This window comes from Polypterus senegalus, chromosome 6 (genome assembly GCF_016835505.1).
Source record: "Polypterus senegalus isolate Bchr_013 chromosome 6, ASM1683550v1, whole genome shotgun sequence".
Taxonomy (NCBI): Eukaryota; Metazoa; Chordata; class Cladistia; order Polypteriformes; family Polypteridae; genus Polypterus; species Polypterus senegalus.
In genome coordinates, this window is record NC_053159.1 from 83,904,386 (window position 1) to 83,926,124 (window position 21,739).

General features: G+C 35.9%; 1 protein-coding gene across 7 annotated transcripts in view; it reads right to left on the minus strand.

Moving 5' to 3' along the window:
* Window positions 1-21,739, minus strand: part of hdac4 (histone deacetylase 4) — a 532,842-nt gene that overhangs the window by 13,954 nt on the left and 497,149 nt on the right. For all 7 annotated transcript variants that reach the window (XM_039756441.1, XM_039756439.1, XM_039756440.1 and 4 more), the window contains 3 exons: window positions 18,181-18,299; window positions 12,224-12,357; window positions 567-651 (listed from right to left, as the gene is read on the minus strand). In XM_039756441.1, the coding sequence (XP_039612375.1) occupies window positions 567-651; window positions 12,224-12,357; window positions 18,181-18,299 (338 nt within the window). The remainder of the gene's footprint in view (window positions 1-566; window positions 652-12,223; window positions 12,358-18,180; window positions 18,300-21,739) is intronic.

Below are 21,739 nucleotides of genomic sequence, written 5' to 3' on the forward strand. Positions count from 1 at the left end.
TTCTTCATGTCGTCAGTTCGCACACTTCTCGATGGTCTGGGATTTTTGTGGTGATTTTCTATGTAATAAACTTAATAACTTATAACATAATGAAAATTGCATAATTAGATCTGGACCACCCTATATATGTATATTAATGTTCATTGCTGGCTCCAATGTTCTCTCTCTCTCTCTCTCTAATTCTCCATATGGATGGAAAAAAATAGCTTATGTCAACAATCGTTTATGTTCAGAAAGAGGTTCAAATTAAAGTAGTAACTATAATCCAAAACAGAAAAAAAGTTGAAATGTTTCTTGGACAAGAAATAGGGAAGGAGTATCTTAAAGCATCCAAGCATTCAAAGATGAAAATTAAGAAATATCTGCTAAGCAGAGGATTAATGTTTGGCATTCCATATCTAGCCTGTAGTCTCTAGAGTGCTTGAAGGTTCTAGGACCTTTTCGTTAACAAAACCAAAAAGGGCTTACCAGCCTTAGCCACTTCACTCATCAGTTTCACTACAGTATATCCCCAACAAAGCATAAACAATATTAATGAACAGAAAATGAATATACAGGTGACTTACTCTGGATCTCAATAACTTTTTCCATGGATTGAACAGCATTTAGGTTGGGTCTTTGCTGTAACAAATCCTGTGGTAGAGGATCAAGCTAATAAAAAAGAAAAAGAAAATATATTTAGGAAGTCCTTGCACTGCTACCTTCAGACTGTCGTTTTTAGAGCATACTTTATTGTATTATGCTTCTTTGATCATCCTCATCAGATTCAAAGTAAAATATTTATTCTGTAAATGTTCAGCATGTTCATTCCATGATGAAAATATGAAAACCTGAAGGGGCATTACTAATTGGTACAATCACTTCACAAATCAATAAAAGATATATAAAATACATTAGGTAAAGAGATCTGCAACTTTCTAAGAACATTCAGTTATAATACAGAAATACTGCAACAGAACGATTTAAGGGAATATTTTAGGCACAGACAAGCAATTAAAGATTATATATTTGATTTTGGGAGAGAAACTAATGGTATTTACACTCATGACCTGCTTTCAGCAAAATACAAACATCATTAGTTTAGAATATAAATGGATGCGTAGTGTCAAGCACAAGTAAATGGAATATTTTTTCTCTTCCTTCTATTACTACACAAATAAGACTTCTCAAGTTACTAAATGCAATGCTTTTTACACAGGAATACAACAAATACATGTTTTAATACAATTATGTTTTTCTGCTTGAGGAATCCAGATTCCCTTTTTTCCTCCTTTATGCTCATTTAATTGCATATGCTCTCAGTTTTAAGCCAAACTTCACTTTTAATATAAAGTCCTGCGGCAGATATGAGATGATCTGAAGCACTCATTCTAATACTAATGAAATGTTGAACCCCTGAGGTTCCTTCCTTAACAAACGTGTTAGTCCTGATAAAATATTAAAAAGTGAATTAAAAAAGAGAAAACAACATTCAGATACAAGCTTTCACAGGGTTTTTAAAACCAATTCACAAAGACTGAATCAATCAGTACTTTTATTAGGTGAAAAAAGTAATACAACCAAGTATATGCCTAGTGAATGTCTGTGAAAGAATGTGCAAAACAAGATGAACACACCCAAGATAATATTGGCACTTATGATGATTATCAGGTATTTCATATTTATAATTTCAAATGCTTAGGTATACATTATTGAACATTATTGAATATACAAAATGGTCTGAAAATGGATCACTTTTACAACAAAAGGTAAAAAAACAATCATGATAAAATGGAAGACAAAGTTGCATGCTCAGATAGGAAATGGCATTGTTGATTGTAGTCTACAGTAATTTAGCTGCTTTGACTTCTCAAGAGCAATACAACAGTCAATATTACAATCAAGACAACTAGCTGCTTTAGTTTCTTTGGATTACATAACCTTGAGTGATCAGTGCTCAACATGACTCTTACTGGAATGGCTGACTACACTTTTTTACCATGTTGTGTCCATTCTGCTACAGTCATATGAAAATGTTTGGGAACCCCTCTCAGCCTGCATAATAGTTTACTCTACTTTCAACAAAAAAGATAACAGTGGTATGTCTTTCATTTCCTACGAACATCTGAGTCCGAACAAAGATTTTGGGTGAAGCAGTATTTAGTTGTATTAAATTAAATCAAATGTGAAAAACTGGCTGTGCAAAAATTTGGGTACCCTTGTAATTTTGCTGATTTGAATGCATGTAACTGCTCAATACTGATTACTTTCAAAACCAAATTGGCTGGATTAGCTCGTTAAGCTTTGAACTTCATAAACAGGTGCGTCCAATCATGAGAAAAGGCATTTAAGGAGGTCAATTGCAAGTTGTGCTTCCCTTTGGCTCTCCTATGAACAGTGACAGCATGGGATCCTCAAAGCAACTCTCAAAAGATCTGAAAACAAAGATTGTTCAGTATCATGGTTTAGGGGAAAGCTACAAAAAGCTATCTCAGAGGTTTAAACTGTCAGTTTCAACTGTAAGGAATGGAATCAGGAAATGGAAGGCCACAGGCACAGTTGCTGTCACACCCAGGTCTGGCAGGCCAAGAAAAATACAGGAGTGGCATATGGGCAGGACTGTGAGAATGGTTACAGACAACCCACAGATCACCTCCAAAGACCTGCAAGAACATCTTGCTGCAGATGGTCTATCTGTACATCGTTCTACAATTCAGCGCAATTTGCACAAAGAACATCTTTATGACAGGGTGATGAGAAAAAAGCCCTTTCTGCATTCATGCCACAAACAGAGTTGCTTGTTGTATGCAAATGCTCATTTAGACAAGCCAGATTAATTTTGCAACAAAGTGCTTTGGACTGATGAGACAAAAATTATTTGGTCATAATAAAAAGCGTCTTCCATGGTGGATGAACACTGCACTCCAAGAAAAACACCTGCTACCTACTGTCAAATTTGGTGGAGGTTCCATCATGCTGTGGGGCTGTGTGTCTAGTTCAGGGAAAGTCGAGGGTCGGATGAATTCAACCCAATATCAGAAAATTCTTCAGGATAATGTTCAAGCATCAGTCACAAAGTTGAAGTTATGCAGAGGTTGGATATTCCAACAAGACAATGACCCAAAACACCGTTCGAAATCTATAAAGGCATTCATGCAGAGGGAGAAGTACAATGTTCTGGAATGGCCATCACAGTCCCCTGCCTTGAAAATCATCGAAAAGCTACGGGATGATTTGAAGCAGGCTGTCCATGCTTGACAGGCATCAAATTTAACTGAACTGGAGAGATTTTATATGGAGGAATGGTCAAAAATACTTCCATCCCGAATCCAGACACTCATCAAAGGCTATAGGAGGCGTCTAGAGGCTGTTATATTTGCAAAAAGAGGGTGAACTAAGTATTGATGTAATATCTCTGTTGGGGTGCCCAAATATATGCACCTCTCTAATTTTGTTATGATACATATTTTCTGTTAATCCAATAAACTTAATGTCACTGCTGAAATACTACTGTTTCCATAAGGCATGTCATATACTAAAAGGAAAGTTGCTACTTTGAAAGCTCAGCCAATGATAAACAAAAATCCAAAGAGTTAAGAGGGTTTCCAAAATGTTTTCATATGACAGTATGTATTGTTTTTGTGGATGGTATTACATATTCTGGGCATTTGTGTTGATCATTGTCTCCTTTTTTTAACCTCTTCTTAAATTAAACCGGTAGGAACATATAAGTTAACATATTTGTGATTAACTGGAAAACTGGAACTGAACAAAAAAGTGCAGTAATACCAGTTGGTAAAATAAAAGTGCTTAAGAAGTGATTAAAATAATAACTTATGAAAAAGAACAGCTTCTTAATGTTTTTCTATGTTTTATTATACTTTATTTAGTAGTACAGTGGTTAAAAAGAAAATTAAAGGAAGCATTTCTTTGAAAATATATATTAATGCATTTAATTTATGTTTGTATGCAGAAGAAATGATAATATAATAATTATCGTAATCAGAATAAAAGTCAAGGATACCTGTAACATTCTAAACTAAAAAAAGAGTTAATTTACTGTACAAGCTAATCATAGTTCAAAGAAGATTTCAAAAACAATACTAATTGCAAAAATATTTATATAGCACATTTAATGTATTATAAGAGTTTAGGCCAGTAGTGGTAAAACATATGTTAAGAAGAAAATAAATCTCATTATCATATGACAAAATTATGCTTTATTTTTTTCTATCCATTCAAGTGATGAGAAAAATCTACAGAGAACTTCTTCTGCAACAGAATTCTGTGACTGTGAAGAAAAGATCTCACAGCATGGCCTATACTGCAGTGAGCGTACAATTGAATTCTTGCTCTTCATCACTGTGGGTCAGGTATTTTTTCTAAAATGTATCACTAGTTCCTCTGCACATTAGCAAAAATGGTTATAATGATTTTCATTTCTTCAATGCGGCTAAAATATGACACATAAATCAACAATTATTAAAAAATTGTCCCAAAAATCCCCTCCTTGCCCAAAATCAAACAAAAATGCCTGTAATATTACATTACTTTCTTTTTTGTGGAGCACATTCAGCGTAACTTGAAAGTTTAATTTTAATTAAATCAAACTGAAAAGAGAAAAAAAAACATGGACTTAAGTCCAAAATTGAAATCTGCAGAGAGGGATACTATAATCCCACTGTGGCACGAAGAGAAACCTCGATCAAAACCACTGCCGGCATCCACCCTGATCCACCTACTCTTTATTCAATAAAACAATATTGCATGCTTCAAAGAGATAGCCTTTTTCCTTTGAAAGTCTTGGATTATTAGATGGGGATTTACAAGGAGAAAAACTAGAATAAAGTCAGTAACTGCACATTGCTTTTCTGCCTTTCTTTTATAAAAAAATTACACTTTAAAAGAAAACAGAAATGAGGCTTAAACTGATTCTGTGCTTAAAGTTTGTTTTGTGGATTGCTGAAGGGTTTGTCACTATGAGAACACTACTAGAAGAAATAAGAAGTGCAAGGCGTTATTTAAGATGCAGATGTCTCTCATCCTGAACAAATAACTCTTCTAAGGGACCACATATGCAATTCTGGGTTTCATACTTAATGTTGGGCAACATTTTATGGTAATGTGGCTGCATATAGTAAAGTAACATTTCAAAAGCAATAAGCTGAAATGAATTACAACACAGATTATGCCTGATAGGAATTATTTCTTGAAATAAAGAGAACAATTCTGATATCTAGTCATGAAATGACACACACCATAGATTTAGTACACATTCAGTTTTTTGACTTTCTACACAGTTCCAGATGGTGAGTGTGCATGTCTGAGTACACTTCATTTCCACCAGCAACATTCCTTTCTCTTCCCTCTGATCAAACCAGCAGGCAGGCAGGAGTTGAATATCAAATTTCCTACTCTGCTCGTATCACATGACAGGCAATATTCCAACTAAAGCAGGTACTATAAGCTTGCTGTTCCACATATGCCAATGTAAACTAAACAAGCCTATGTCATGCCTCCAATGTTTGACTAACTTGGCATAGGAAATCAGAAAAAATACACAGGGGCTCTGACACATTGAAATATTCTTGTAATAATGTACAATGATTTATTATGGGGAGAGGGGGTGGTATGAAAGGTTTTCACCTTTCAATACTGAACTTAGAAATAAATAATAAAATAGTGAAATTTTTATACTGGTCCACATGTGGTTCATACAAAAAAGTCAAAGATATTTGTCATTTGCCTAATGGTTTGTGCCTCAGCTTTCTTCTTTTACTCACAGCTATGACACATGGGGATAAAAAAATTATTAATTTTTTTAACATGATAGTTGATAGGAAAAGAAGCAATATACTAATAAAAAACAATGAAGAATCCAGTAAAAATTCTTGCTACGTGAAGAGTTCTGATCAAGAAATGAATACTGATTTTTCATTAAAAACATTTTTAAAGTTGAACTACTCTAAATTACCATCCATCCCTAAGATATCCTGCTCAGATGAGTTTGGGACTCTAAGCTGACCACTGCAATGTTCCCTATCTTTTGACCTGGAGAACATGAACTGGGTTTACGAATGTTATGCTATCAATATAAGGCTCTTACTGTTAGTGATCCTTTTTCGGATAAAGTGTGTTCAAAAATCAGAGATTTACAAACAGAATCTTCTATATACACAATATAAGATGAAACTTAATAGATGATAAACACTACTGTTTGCTTATATGATATATACCGTATAAAACATTCAAACTACTTTGTCATCTGAGTTGGCAGGTTTATGGTAGTAAAAAATGTTTTGTTTAAAGGAATTTTACACTTTATTTAATGATCTATCTTTAGGTAGTCAGGAGAACAAGGAAGAGCTCATGAAAAATGACCTGAGGCTGGGCAGATACAGGTGGATAAACATCTTTTAGAATGTAATCATTCTAGTAGATGCTCAATATTTCTCTGCGTTACATTGTGGCAATTTTCCAGACTTTGTTTTTATTGGTTTTAAGCCACAGTAGAGCACACTTGCATATGTAAAAGGAGTTAGCCCGTCAGTGACTGTGAATGGCGGCATACAGGTTCTTCCCTGTAAACCTTAACGATCCGTGGCTGCACCTGCCTGGCTGTTGAAGTATGAACAGCTGCTGGTCAGATTTATAGTCAGCATGTTATGTTTCTGTTACTGTCCATGTTAACTGTTTAATTATGTGACCAAACTAAATAGGCTGACTTCTGCTTGTACCTACCAAACCAAAGATATACATTTTCACATAAGAAAGTTATATACCCAGCTACTTATGGTGCTAGAGAGTGGTGACATGTTGCTTGTTGATTAGCACATGCAAGTAAGAATTTCACTGCACTCTTTGTGTATGACAATAATGAGTTTTGAAATACTTTCAAAAATTTTCCCAGTCCATAATTCATTAGCTCAAGATTCCTCAGAGCACTGGACACACTGATGCTTCATTTCAGAAGTCAGCATTCTGGGAACCCAATATTTTTTCAAATAATCTTTTAATAATATGAAGAAACAAAATAAGATCTTTTGTGGGGAACTAGATTATTGATGACTGCTTTTTTTAAACTTGTTACAACAGTACACCACATGTGATAATACTGATTCAATTCATATTTATACATTGAAACTGACCTACAGTTCAGATTTGTAGTTGCACTAGCTTGCTCACTTAATAAACAAGTACTACCTTTAATCCCTGTGTGCTTAGCTCACTGCATCTAAAGGAAAACAGCTTTTTAAAGTTGATTTATATAGACCTTAAAAGAGGTGAAGGAATCCCTTGATATTTCGTGATCTACTGTGGTTTTATAATACAAATAAAGGGGGAGGTCTGGAGTATTTTCTTCAACATTATAATTGGCTTTAGAGATGTCAGTGAAAACAGATGAAAATGGGTATTAGTATACAAATGGATGACTTGCATCTTCCCTTAAGTTGTCTCTAACAAGAAAGTCATAGTATTCTATGGTATATGGAAATGATGCATTATGTATACTGTAACATGTGGAAAAACTGATTTAAAATAAAAGTTACATCAAAATATAACTTCTGTATCTTAATCAAATGTTCTTATACTATTGCATTTACAGGGCAAACCAAATATTTTAAACCAAAATATTTTATCGTGCAGTTTGAAGACAGGCAAGTGATAGCTTCACATAGTAGACCAGCTGTGAGATTTAAACCTGCAGCCTAATTGTTTTATATTTTAAAAGTTGCTTTTTACTACAGTTTCCTAAAATGATAAATATGAAAATAATCCATAAATGAGAAATGCATTATTCTATTTTAAGTCTCTCTAAATTATTAATAATATGCTTAATGATTCATATCACTGTTTGTATTTTATGTCATTCATCTTGTGTGGCATGCCTGTCTGCTTCATGGAAGATTACCATTTACATTTGCCCTGCTATGAATGACTACATGGAAGCAGATGAACAAAAACAGAGGCATTATGCTAAGCATATGTTCACTGGGACACCCAACCCAAAAGCAGCATAATAGAAAGTAATTCAGTACTGACAAGCAGGCTATGTGTGATAAACATGGGAGTACAAATATATTCACATGTACTGAGATGTGTATATAAGATTAAAAACAGGATGCTGTTGTGGAGCAGATCTGTATTTTTATGTGTCTTAACATTACAACCAGATCTAAATTTAGGTCTGGATGTTCTCTTTATAGTGAGTGAATTGTCTTTCCTTTCTCACACTGTATTTTTCCATGACCTAAGCTTTCCTGCAGTCCAAATACCACAAAATCTCTACTAGCTTAGGTCTGGACTTTGACTAGGTTCGTTCAAAGGTTTAATTTAATTTCTTTACAGTTTTTCTGATGTGGACTTGCTTTTGTGCTTTTGGTTTTATCATGTAGCATTATGATTAAGATACGCTGGGGCTTCAATTCATGGACAGATAACCAGACATTCTCAAGAATTTTATTATACAGTGCTGAATTCATAGTTATTTCAGTTACAGTAAGTCTTTCAGGTTCAGTGGTAGTAAATTATCTAAACACCATCACTACTACTACCATGTTTAATTGCTGGTATGATGCTTTAACTGTGGAGTGCTGTATTTGCTTTCCTTTCGACATAATTGGATCTACGCTGTGCAAAATGTTTCACTTTTGTGTCATCTGTCCATTTCCCAGAATGCATGTGGAACACTGGCGTGCTTCCTGGAACAAGAGACAGGTTTTTATGTTCCTTTTGGTTTGTCAAGCTATCTGCTTGAAACTGTAGAGTGAAGTCTATTTTTATCCACTGTCTCTCTGATTGTGAAGTCAGGAGCACTGATATTTGCTGGGAAAAGAAAAGACTGCAGTTTTTTGGATTTTTCTTTTTTAGGGTTATGTCATTACTGTTGCATGTACAGAGTACAATGAAATTCTTACTTTCACCTACTAACCAACATGCAATTGCCACAATAAAGTGATACAGACAAGTTGCTTTAAGTGTTTGTCACCCAAAAAATCTGTGCCATCCAAGATGATTTTATGCTGTGTCCTTTGAGGAATTTTGGCAGGATGGCTTCTCTTGGGAAGATTCACTACTGTATTAAGTACAGGTAAAATTCTGTTACAACGAATATCTTTACAACGAAGTATTTTTATGGTCCCGACAGTTTCCCCATATGTCAGAGTCTATAGAAATCGCATTAACTACAAAATATATTCAGCAGATACTTTCATTACAACCAAAGTGCCCAAAAGACCTTGAAATGCCTGAGTGAATCATCCACAGAGCAGTTAATTCTGTGGTCGCAGCTCAGTTGTGCACAACAATTCTTGAACAGATACACTGTCATTTTTTTCCCTTCGACCTTTCCTCATACTGTTTTTTTCTGTGTTTGTTTTTTGTGTGGTTTTCAGTGATACCTTTTGCTTATTGCTCGTCAACATTTGAAAAACATCCTATAGAAATGGCAGACATGAAAAAATGACAACAGTGCAAATTAGAAAAAAAAAAAAACTTTAAATTTTTGTGGCTCTCGATTGCAGCAAAAAGAAAAAAGACGTTGCCAGTCAATTCGGAATTTCGCCATCGACACTGTCAACTTTCTTAAAAGACTGAGCAAAAAAAGAAGAAAAATCTCAGGTTGCAAACGTATGTGAACTGCTGCATTTGAAGACGTCAAAAAAGCAGTTTTTATGTGGTTCAGTGATGCTCGTTCAAGAAACATTTCTATTAATGTGGCACTCATTCAAGAAAATGTGAGGTTCCTAAACTCTCTTGGGACCTCCCCCAACTGGACAACACGGCGAAGAGCGTCCCAAAGTGCGATCACCGTGTATGTGGAAGACTTGTTTATTAATTGCAGGGGCAACAGCAGGCACACAGCTCTGCTGCGGCTTGCCGCCGAAGCAAACAGAAAAGATCTTGATGGATGATGCAGGGAACAGTGTAAATGCAGGGAACAGTATTACTTGGCCACTGACCTAGCCACGACCCTGCCTGACTGCTGTGTCTGTTAATAGAAGATTCTCCATTTTTTTCAAGTCTTTTTTTTTATCTTATCTATAATGTGGTGAATGTGTGGAAACTAGGCTAGCTGCTAATACTTCTTAGAGAAAGACAGAGCTCATACAGAGCCAACTCTGTGTCATTTATTTGTCTAAGAGAAAACAGAATCAGGAGTGCCTACAGAACAAATGAAACCCAGGTCCAACTGTTCTGAGTCGGCAATACTAACTGTTATAAAGTAATTCACAGAGGCTTACCCATCTAAATGGAATTTCTCATTGCAGCATTTATCCTAGATACCAAGAATTTTATAATTTTATAGCAAAAATGAAGACTGTTAAATTGTACAGATTTTGTTGCATCAACTTTGCTTGCAATCAGGAAGAACTAATAATCTTGTTAATTTATCAAGTAAAGCGCAGCTACAGTGTAATTAATGGTCTTTGGAAAGGAACGTGATCCCTATTGGGTGTTCTGGGCAAATTTACATCACTGAATTTCATCAGATCTCATTGCAGGTCCAACTGATGAAATATTTTGTGATTATTTTTGCAGTAAAATGCAACTACTTTAAAAAAAAAAAAAAGTACATTTACAACTGGCTGTGTAACAGCCATAGCTGATACAGCAAACTGTGCCTTTAAAGAACATCACAAACTTTTGATTTTTTTTCAACTCATTGCAGTTCTCAAGAGAGAACAGATTTTAAAAGTTAGGTAATGTGTTGGATACGCACGATTGGGGAATATTGTCAGGGCTCTGATGAATTCAGAACAATGGGAAAGGTGAATGAGTAAACATGGTTTCTGACTCCTTCACAACATTATTGCTTATGGATTGGAAGCGGGAACCCCCAGAAGAACAATGATGTCTCTTCCACCTCATAACACAGTTATGAACCAAAGACACTAAAATTTGGTATTCACATTCAAACCCATATCTGAAAAGGGCACTTCTACAACTTTAGGAGCAACATTTTCTTAGTTTATTTGATCCTCGACCAGATCAGTTTGAACCTGCATAAACCACTTTTTGATGGCTTTATTTTTCCTTTGGGTGTTACATGAGATACCACGGAGGTCCCAACCCTTTATCTTTACAAATGACATCATCAAAAGATATTCCTCAAGATCTGTAAAAAACTATAATGGATGCATTTAAGCCTGGAATGGGTTACCAAAACAGTTTTTAAAACTAAGAAAAACGTAGAGCGTTAACCACTTTAATGTGCATGTAGCTGAAATGGCACTCTAAATGGAATACATGAGTATGTGAGCATGTGATGTGTAACTAGAGATGTCAACAAAAACTAATGGGAGATTCATATCATGCACCCAATGAATAACCTGTAGGTACTGGTATACAACCAACATCATGCAATCAGCATGCAGTGGAACATACATTAAAAGAGAATTTCTGCTGGCGCCTTTAAAATGCCAAAATTACAATGTTTACTATTGAAGTTCCCCTAAATGAAAACACAAGTTGTACTGTCAAATCTGAGATCTTATTTTAATTTTACACTTTTATTGATATGTTAGAACTTTGTTAGTACTGAGAATAAAGAGGTGATACATTTCCATTACAAATATGCAAAATCTAAAATTTTTTAAGAGTTTATTTTTGCATGATATTTGATGATTCATGCTAAATTTAAATTAATGTTTAGAAGAAGAGCATTAACACATGACAACTGACAGATTGTTATAGTTTCCTCAGTACAAAGGCCCATTACATCAAATAAGCCATAATATATAATACATTTTTAACTTGTATAAATAAATAAAAGTAATGTATTAAAATTATTCTAAAATAAAGCAAATGATGAACTTGGTTAAATGGTTGAACTACCTATTGTTATAAAAATAAATAAGAAACAAAGCCTGCATGGATTTGTAATCTTTTTCTTAAACATTTGGATTATATAAACAACACAGTTTGTAAGTGACATGTAGGAATTAGTGAAGAGTTTTTACTGTGTGGGAAACTAACAGCAAAAACGAATGGACCTGAGACTAACACTCACACCTTTTTATTTGTAATGCAAAAAGGATAAGTGGCCCTCACTTGATAAAAATAATAACATGTTTTTAGTTTTTTTTCCCCTCACAGTGGGGAAAACAGCAAGAGTATGCTTAGATCTTGTTGACAGGTACTAAAAGGGCAGAATGAGTGAAGTTATCTGTCAAATTCTCAGCATGCAATGCTTTGTACAGAACCTGCTAGTTTAATTTTTTTCTTGTTTTTTGATTCTTACCTCGTTTCCCAGTAAAGCAGAAACACATGCTTCAGAGGCATCACAAATGGCAGTGAGGTCGTGACCCCCTTCTAAAGCCAGCACCACACGGCCCCCAGCCAGTCCCATTAGTTGTTTCGTCAGGTAGCCAAAACCTACGAAAAGTGAAAAGGAAATGCAGAAAAGGGGTCAAAGATCATTGGGTGAATGACTTTTGGAGAGTGATCAAAAGGTAATGTAAAAAGATATTACATCATATTTTCTGTTTAAAAAATGTATTAAAAAAACATTCACTAGGGATTTTTCTTAAAAAAATATATAATAAAAGCCAGGTTTAATTTTAATAAAGGTAGCTAAGTATTTTGGCTTCATCCTTCTTTTGATCTTTTACTTCAATATATAACTTTTTTGGCAACAAAAAACTCAAATGCACTTGCACAACAGACCAAGTTAACATTCTTTCATTGCCTTCACTGACAGAACAAACCTAGTAGTTATTAACTTTATGCTGCCTTTCATGATGTATGGTATCATATAAAAATATATATTTGTAGACGCACATGTATTTGTATATTTTAGGTTTACTATTTGAGGTCGAAGCTTAACACAAAAATGTAAAAATTCAGAAATTTCAAGGGAAAAAAACAGAAGTTAGGCTGGGTATGACTGTAGGAGGCCAAAGAAACCACATCTGCCATATTGTTTATCTTCCCTTTCTGCGACAAAAAAGAAAGCTGAACCAAGAAACACTGGTTCAATTAGCATTAAAACTGCCATGAACTGTCTTGAGTGTATAGGTATGTTAATTATTAGGTTTACATATTCATTACTCTTACAAACCACCACTGGAGAGACATGCATCTAGCTCTGTTTGGGAATATGGCACCCTCTAGATGCTTCTGCTTCTGTTAAAGCACACCAATAATCCTGAGATTAACAAGATTACTTTCTTTTTAAGATAAATATGGTTAGCACAACTTTAGTCTTCTGGACGTAACAGTTATGCAAAACCTACTTATTTGCATACCTGGTTATAGTGATCTCCCAATGATTATTTTAATGCAAAATGCACTACCACTCCTGAGTAAAGAAATTTATTTTGTCAGAGAGCATATTTGCTTTCATTAAAAATTAATCAAAATACTATAAGTTTTAAATGAAGTAAACTTTATAAAATATGTGAAGGAAAGTATTTTGCCATAATTTCTTGTTGATCAGAGAATGATCAAATATGGGTGAATCCATGTTTTCTGCTACTCAAAAAATAAAATAGAAAATTACAGCAGTAACACTGCACGTGATTGAATTAATTAATGATAAACATAATCCAATAGGCAGGAATTAGTAACAAGGATCAATGAAGAAAATTAATAGCAGAGACAAGTTTAAGATATAAAACATTAAGCAAAAATTAAGAACCTGTATAAATGCTGAAGGCTAATATACCAAATGCCCACCTGAACCTTGGGGTGGCCATGAACGGCTAAGACTATCGCTCTGGTCTGAGAAATAATTTTTTTCCCCTTAAACACAGTGTGTGTATCACCAGCATGTAATGTGAAGAAAGGTTAAAATGTAATGAGAACAAGGGATAAAATGTAACGTGAAGAAATATATTAGAATAATGTAAGTTAAAAATGTTTTTTTCCATGTTTAAAATAATTAGAAAGGTTCACATTTGTGTTACATATACAATTTTTTAGCATTGCATATTGCAACGTACCTAATGAAATAAAAGACATTTATGTTATTTTGCAAAGAAAATAGACCTTTAACTTGTGTATCTCAAGCAATGTTCATCAAGCATAAAATGACATACAAATCCCAGGTGGGAGTGTGCACTGGTGAAAAGCTTTCAATATAATTGCTATAAAAACTTTTATATTTATATTGGAGACAAAGACTGTTTGTTCAAAATAAGAAGGCGAGTGCTGTCTTAATGTTGACTATTTACTTTCTATTGTACACTGTCTTGTTGTCAACTTCAAGCGCTGAGAACAAATGCCCACGCTTGTGCGGTTCCCCATTTACCTGACGAGGTAAGAAGGTGGTATCGTGGCTGCAAAGCAGGAGCTAAGTAAAAAGTGAAGCAACTTGCAAGAAAGTGGCGTTTCAAGCCTTTGGTGCCTTCTGTGATCCTGGGAAATGTGAACTCACTACCAAATAAGATCGACGAATTGGCCGCACTGGTGAAAAATGTCAGAACCTACAGAGAATGCAGTTTGTTGTGTTTTTGTGAAATGTGGCTAAGAACTAACATTCCAGATGCTAACGTGGAGCTACCGGGGTTTAGCACAGTTAGATCGGACAGAGACGCAAATATCTGCGGGAAGCGGAAAAAGGACTCGCTCTCTATGTAAATACAAGGTGGTGTAACTCTGGACATGTAAACGTCAAAATCTCCACTTGCTGCAGGGACATCGAACTGTTGGCCGTAAGTCTGCGTCCCTATTACTTTAACCATGTGACGCTGGACAAAACATTACCTGCCTTCTCCCAGTATGTGGATTGTAACACCCGGGGAAATAGGACTATTGACCTACTGTATGCAAACATTAAAGACGCATACAGCGCAACCTCGCTGCCTGCAATTGGGAAAGCAGATCATAACCTGGTTCTGCTTCAGCCTCACTACAAACCAAGAGTAAGGGAACTACCTACAACCATGTGCTCATTCAGGAAGTGGTCCCCTGAGGCAGAGCAGGCTCTGAGAGACTGCTTTGGAACTACGGACTGGGATATCCTGCAGGGGTCACATAGTGAGAATACTGAGGAGGTTGTTGACTGCACTACTGACTACATCAACTTCTGTTTGGACATTGTAGTTCCAGTAAGAACAGTATGCTGCTATGCTAACAACAAACCATGGATTACAAGTGACATCAAGGGCCTTTTGAACCAGAAGAAAATGGTTTTTAAAGGTGGTGATCAGCATGAGCTCAAGCATGTGCAGAAGGAACTCCGAGTTCAGCTCAGGGTGGCGAAGAAGCAGTACAGGAGAAAGCTGGAACAGAAGTTGCAGAATAACAGCATGAAGGAAGTGTGGGATGGGATGAAGGTCATCACTGGCTAGAACTCGAAGCGGGGTGCCACCATTGAGAGAGACGCGGAGAGAGCAAACCAAATGAACAACTTCTTTAACAGGTTTGACCACCCTAACCCACTCTCACCTTGGAGTACTGCACCCTCCACCCATCCTTCTGCTGATACCAGCATAGGAGAGACATCCCCACCCACAATTACAGCAGCCCAGGTGAGCAGAGAGCTGAGGTAACTTCGTGCCATCAAAGCAGTGGGTCCAGATGGAGTATCGCCACGACTGCTGAAGGCCTGTCCGCTGGAGCTGGGGAGTCCTCTACAGAGCATCTTCAAATTGAGCCTGGAACAGGGGAGAGTCCCGAGGCTTTGGAAAACACCTTGCATCACCCCAGTCCCAAAGGTATCACGTCCTAGTGAGCTGAATGACTTCCGGCCTGTCGCTCTGATGTCACATGTGATGAAGTCCATGGAGTGGCTGCTGCTTCACCATCTGAGGCCACAGGTCTGCCATGCCCACGACCCATTGCAGTTCGCATACCAGGAGAAGGTGGCAGCGGAGGATGCCATCATCTATATGCTACACTGATCCCTCTCCTACTTGGACAGAGGCAGTGGTGCTGTAAGAATTATGTTTCTGGACTTCTCTAGCGCCTTCAACACAATCCAATCCCTGCTTCTTAGGGACAAGCTGACAGAGATGGGAGTACATTCACACCTGGTGGCAGGGATTGTGGACTATCTTACAGACAGACCTCAGTATGTGCGTCTCAGGAACTGCAGGTCTGACATTGTAGTCAGCAACATAGGAGCACCGCAGGGGACTGTACTTTCTCCGGTCCTGTTCAGCCTATATACATCGGACTTCCAATACAGCTCGGAGTCCTGCCTCGTGCAAAAGTTCGTTGACGACACTGCTATCGTGGGCTGCATCAGGAGTGGGCAGGAGGAGGAGTATTGGAACCTAATGAAGGACTTTGTTTAATGGTGCGACTCAAACCACTTACACTTGAACACCAGCAAAATCAAGGAGCTGGTGGTGGATTTTAGGAGACTCCTGCTGGACCCCGTGATTATCAGAGGTGACTATGTGCAGAGGGTGCAAATCTATAAATACCTGGGAGTGCAGCTGGATGATAAATTGGACTGGACTGCCAATACTGATGCTCTGTGCAAGAGAGGACAGAGACGACTATACTTCCTTAGAAGACTGGCGTCTTTCAACATCTGCAGTAAGATGCTGCAGATGTTCTATCAGACGGATGTGGCGAGTGCCCTCTTCTACGCGGTGGTGTGCTGGGTAGGCAGCATAAAGAAGAAGGACACCTCACGCCTGGACAAACTGGTGAGGAAGGCAGGCTCTAATGTAGGCATAGAGCTGGACAGTTTGACATCCGTGGCAAAGCGACGGGCTCTGAGCAGGCTCCTGTCAATCACGGAGAATCCACTGCATCCACTGAACAGTATCATCTCCAGACAGAGGAGCAGCTTCAGCGACAGACTGCTGTCACTGTCCTGCTCCACTGACAGACTGAGGAAATCGTTCCTCCCCCACACTATGCGACTCTTCAATTCCACCCAGGGGGGTAAACATTAACATTATACAATTATATCTGTTTACCCTGCATTTTTATCACTCTTTAATTTAATATTGTTTTATTTTTATCAGTATGCGGCTGATGGTGTACGTGAATTTCCTCTTGGGATTAATAAAGTTTTTATCTATCTATCTATCTAAATGTATGACTATGCATAATTAGGACAATATTAAGTTTATAGTTGGGAAAGTTGTTATAATATATTAGTTCCTCTAAACTGGTACATAAGTCTCCGAGTTACCTTATGTATATCTATCCCAAAAATCTATGTCAAATTTTAATAATATGAATATATAGTACAAGAATGGCTTAATTACATGTATTTTATTTACACAAAAGGACAATTACAATTTTTGAGTATTCTCTTGTTAATTTAATTGGACAAGTTCAAGTTGTGAAGCAAATGACTTTAAATCAACAGGCTGCAATTTCTTAAATTCTTGACTTACATCTCAGAATTTTGAAATGTTAAGACTGTGCAAAATCTAAAAATTTCATAAATTATTATATTGTTTATCCATTCTTTCATCCATTTTCTGAACATGTCTCTTGCTTTATAGTCAATCCTGACAGCGTAAGTATCAGCGTAAATATCAGATGGAAGGAATCAGCCTCAGACTAGAAACTAGACCATCCCTAGGCACTCATCAACATTCATCAGTAGAGGATTACAACACAGAGCACCCACACTTGTTCATACTGAGTCGCCAATCAAACTAACAGGCAGATCTTTTGTATATGGGAGGAGAAAAGTTAATAAGTTCTCTACTTGAAAATAATAATTATTTGGGTAGTGTATTTTAGTCACTGCTTTATGGATTATTTTTCCTTTATATGTTAATGTTTAACAAGAGGCTAGTCCCAAATTAAAGGCTACCTGAGATTAACCTGATGTTAGTTATGATGGACATATTTCACGTCATACCCAATGAAAAAAGCTACAGGTATATGTAAATACAGAACTGCAACTTCCATTAATACAATTTTTACTGATATGCAAGTGGAATGCTTTACACTGCAGCTGAACTATTTTCTCCAACAGATAAAAATAAGAAAAACATATTTCCACTGATAAACTTAAATTTTATATATCACTTTGGTGGATAAATGTACCATTAATCCATTATTAAGCAGAACATTATTGAAGCAAAAACAAGTAATTAATAAAATATTTAAGTATATTTTAAGAAGAAAATGGGAACCAAAGAAATTCAAACTAAATCTATGAATATTAGCACAAAATCCTCCCAATCCTGTTTCTTTTTCTTTTTTTTATTAATTTTATTACAATCCTGTTTCTAACCCCTCTAAACCTCTTATCTAAATTTGTCAACATAAACCTACATTTAGCAGTAACGTTGTATCCTCCTAATGGGGGTGGGTGTCCATCCACAGCATCGAACCCTGAAGAAACCAGCACCACATCAGGAGCAAATTCATTTGCAATGGGCATTACCACAGTTCTAGAACAAATATAAACATGGATTTAGATAAAATCAGTATAGCAACTAAAACACCTTCACAATTCTTTCAAAACTTAATTTACATTTTTAGTTGAACCGAGTTGCAAAATATTTCTCTAAAATAGGAATGAGTGTATAATTGAAGTAGGATGGGTCTTATAAAATAAACCAATTGTTTAAAACAAAAAAGCAGTGCGATGGGATGCATTTTCTTCTAATTTTTAGGGCTAAAATAAGGACAAACCTCTACTGCCTTTCCTTTTTTCTTTCAAAAACAATTATATCAATCTGACATGTTTCCACATACACATTTATAGAAATTAACAAAGAGTTCACACTGTTGTTTCTGCAAATTTAAAAAATGTCACTTTACACTTGTAGAGGAAATTAAAAATAAATGGTAGCAAACTGAAAACTTCTTTTGAACAATATCTGTTCATATTTGGCCTGCCTAATCAAACTAGACTTTTCAAAACTGCAATGGGAATAACTGAAAACCTCAGAGCAGCAAACCCAATTACTCCTTTTTAGTAGTACAGTAATCCGTCCTCGATTGCGGGGGTTTGCGTTCCAGACCCCCCCGCGATAGGTGAAAATCCGCGAATTAGAAACCATATGTTTGTATGGTTTTTTTTAATATATTTTAAGCCCTTAGAAACTCTCCCACACTGTTTATAAATATTCTCTGCATAGTTATAGTAAACCCTTGTTTATCGCGGTTAATCCGCTCTAGACAGATAAATGAATTTCCACGTTCTAAGTAGAATTCTTTATTTATAAATCATTATTTATAAATATTTTCACAGTTAGAGCATAGAAAACCTGTTTACAACTTTCTAAATACGTTTTTTTAACATTATTAGAGCCCTCTAGACATGAAATGACACCCTTTAGTCAAAAGTTTAAACTGTGCTCAATGACAAAACAGAGATGTCAGTTCTTTCTCACAATTAAAAGAATGCAAACATATCTTCCTCTTCAAAGGAGTGTTGTCAGGAGCAGAGAATGTCAGAGAGAGAGAAAAGTAAAAAAAAATCAATGGGGCTGTTGGGCTTTTAAGTAAACGAAGCACCATGATAAAGCAGCCGCAATTAAGGGATCAATGTGAAGGTAGTTTTTCAGCATTTTTTAGAGGAGCGTCCGTATCTTCTAAGCAAACAGCCTTTGTGCAAACAGCCCCTCTGCTCACACCCCCTCGTCAGGCGCAGAGAAAAACAAACAATCAAAAATCAATACGGGCTATTAGAGCTTTGAAATGTGCGAAGCACCGCCGAGGAAGCATATCGTATATCATTGAGGAGTTTTAGTTAATATATAATACATGCTCTGATTGGGTAGCTTCTCAGCAATCTGCCAATAGCGTCCCTTGTATGAAATCAACTGGGCAAACCAACTGAGGAAGCATGTACCATAAATTAAAAGACGCATTGTCCGCAGAAATCCGCGAACCAGCGAAAAATCTGTGATATATATTTAGATATGCTTACATTTAAAATCCGCGATAGAGTGAAGCCGCGAAAGTCGAAGCGTGATATAGCGAGGGATCACTGTAGTACTATTGTCATGTGTGCAGATGATGGTGAAATTCTTAATTGCAATTACATTTTTCATTATAAAATCTATGTCTATGAGTTAAAATGACAGGAATTTAATCTTTACCTTGCCATACAGAAATGAAATGGACTTCACATTTATCATTAATGTTAGTTCTAAGGAAATGAAGGTATAATTTTGTGTCTGAACTAAGACCTTACACTTTAAAATGTCTGCATTCATTTTATGAACAAACCTACGTTAACACTTTTCAAATTACATCTCTATTTACATTAATATTTTAGTTACTGTGCTATTAGGAGCCATCATTCCTTTCTATCAACGCTGTCCATAAATACTGTTCAGCACATGTGCTCATTAGCTCTAGATGCCAGCTATACTTCTGAAGCAGAATCAACCCACACATTTATTTACTAGGTAATATTTTCAAAACTAAATTACAACATGACCTTTATTTCAGAAGATAAATAAATGATAACTACCATATTCTTTTATTTACCCCTCTAGCTCAAATAAACTTTATTAAACAAGAGCATTTCTGGAATTTTCTATAATGTCACCGACACAAAAATAGATGCCCTTATAATGAATAAGACTGCTAGAAGGTATACACATTTTTTTATCCGATGATTCTGTGGCGTAGGAAGTATTCTTAATCAGGATTTCTGTAAATGTTTATTATGAACAGAAGGTGTGAGAAAATAGTCCACATTGTAAAGGTCTGTAAATTTAGCCTTCTGTTGTTTTAAAGTAGAGAAGTTGAAAAGTATTGTAAAAAAATGTAAAGTCTTTGAAAAGGATAACAAAATTCCACAAATTGCCCTATTATCTATAGCTTGGCAATCTAACTCTTTTCTACTTTATCTATTTAAAAGTGTGCTGAAGATACTATTTACTTATGTATTAATAAGGTTTCTTTTCAGTGTGGTTATGTCTTGAGAACACACAAGCACAATATAACATTCTGACCATATGCTCAAACTTCTGTTCGGCCCTTAGCTGATTAAACCATAATTAAAGAGCTGCACAATACACACCATCTGCCTGATCCAGCTGCAGTGCGTGTGGCTTTATTTTTAGGGTGTCTTTCACTGCAGGTCTCTGCGTCTAGGTCTTGTTTGTGTCAAGCCCACAGCTGAATAAGAGCCTACAGTTAAGATGATACAGGGATGCTAGTAATTAGTAGTTTGTGGAAAGCACCATGCTGAATTGGGCAGCTCCAAGGCTACACATTCATCTTGTAAATTTTTTGTTTATTTAATCTCTGTATCTAAAGGATCTGCCATAAGGCTAAGAATAAAGATATGATTCTCGTTCATGAACAGCTTGAAACAGTTGGAGTAAATGCACCCTGTAACTATAAACTAAAGGAAAATGACAAAGCGAAAGATTTAGCAATTTGATCTTTATACATGTTCCTAAAACATAATTCTTCAATTTTACTGAATATTCTTCAAAAACATATAATTGTCATTAGGTAAAGTGACTGTTATTTCTTAAAAACTAAAAGTTACTTTTGCCATCTTGTAATTCATTTTCAAAATCTATAATGAATACTTCTATTTTGGTCTCAATCAGTGGTTAACTGATGAGACCTCCATAACTCAGCTTAAAAAGGCTAATGCACCTGAGGGTTTAACTGTTTTTTTTAGATTAAACACACAATACATTCACTTTGAACTTTTGTCTGCCATTTAATTGATAACTTTAAAAAATATATAGAAATTGGGTTTAGTCTGAAATTATGTTTGGTTCTGGATATCATGAAAAAAAAAATCCTGTGACGCATGTCCTGATGTAGCATCCACACAGATTCTAGCATGTTCCATATTGGTATAAAAGTTGTCTGATGGCATACTGCTAGGATATTAACATCATTTAATTAC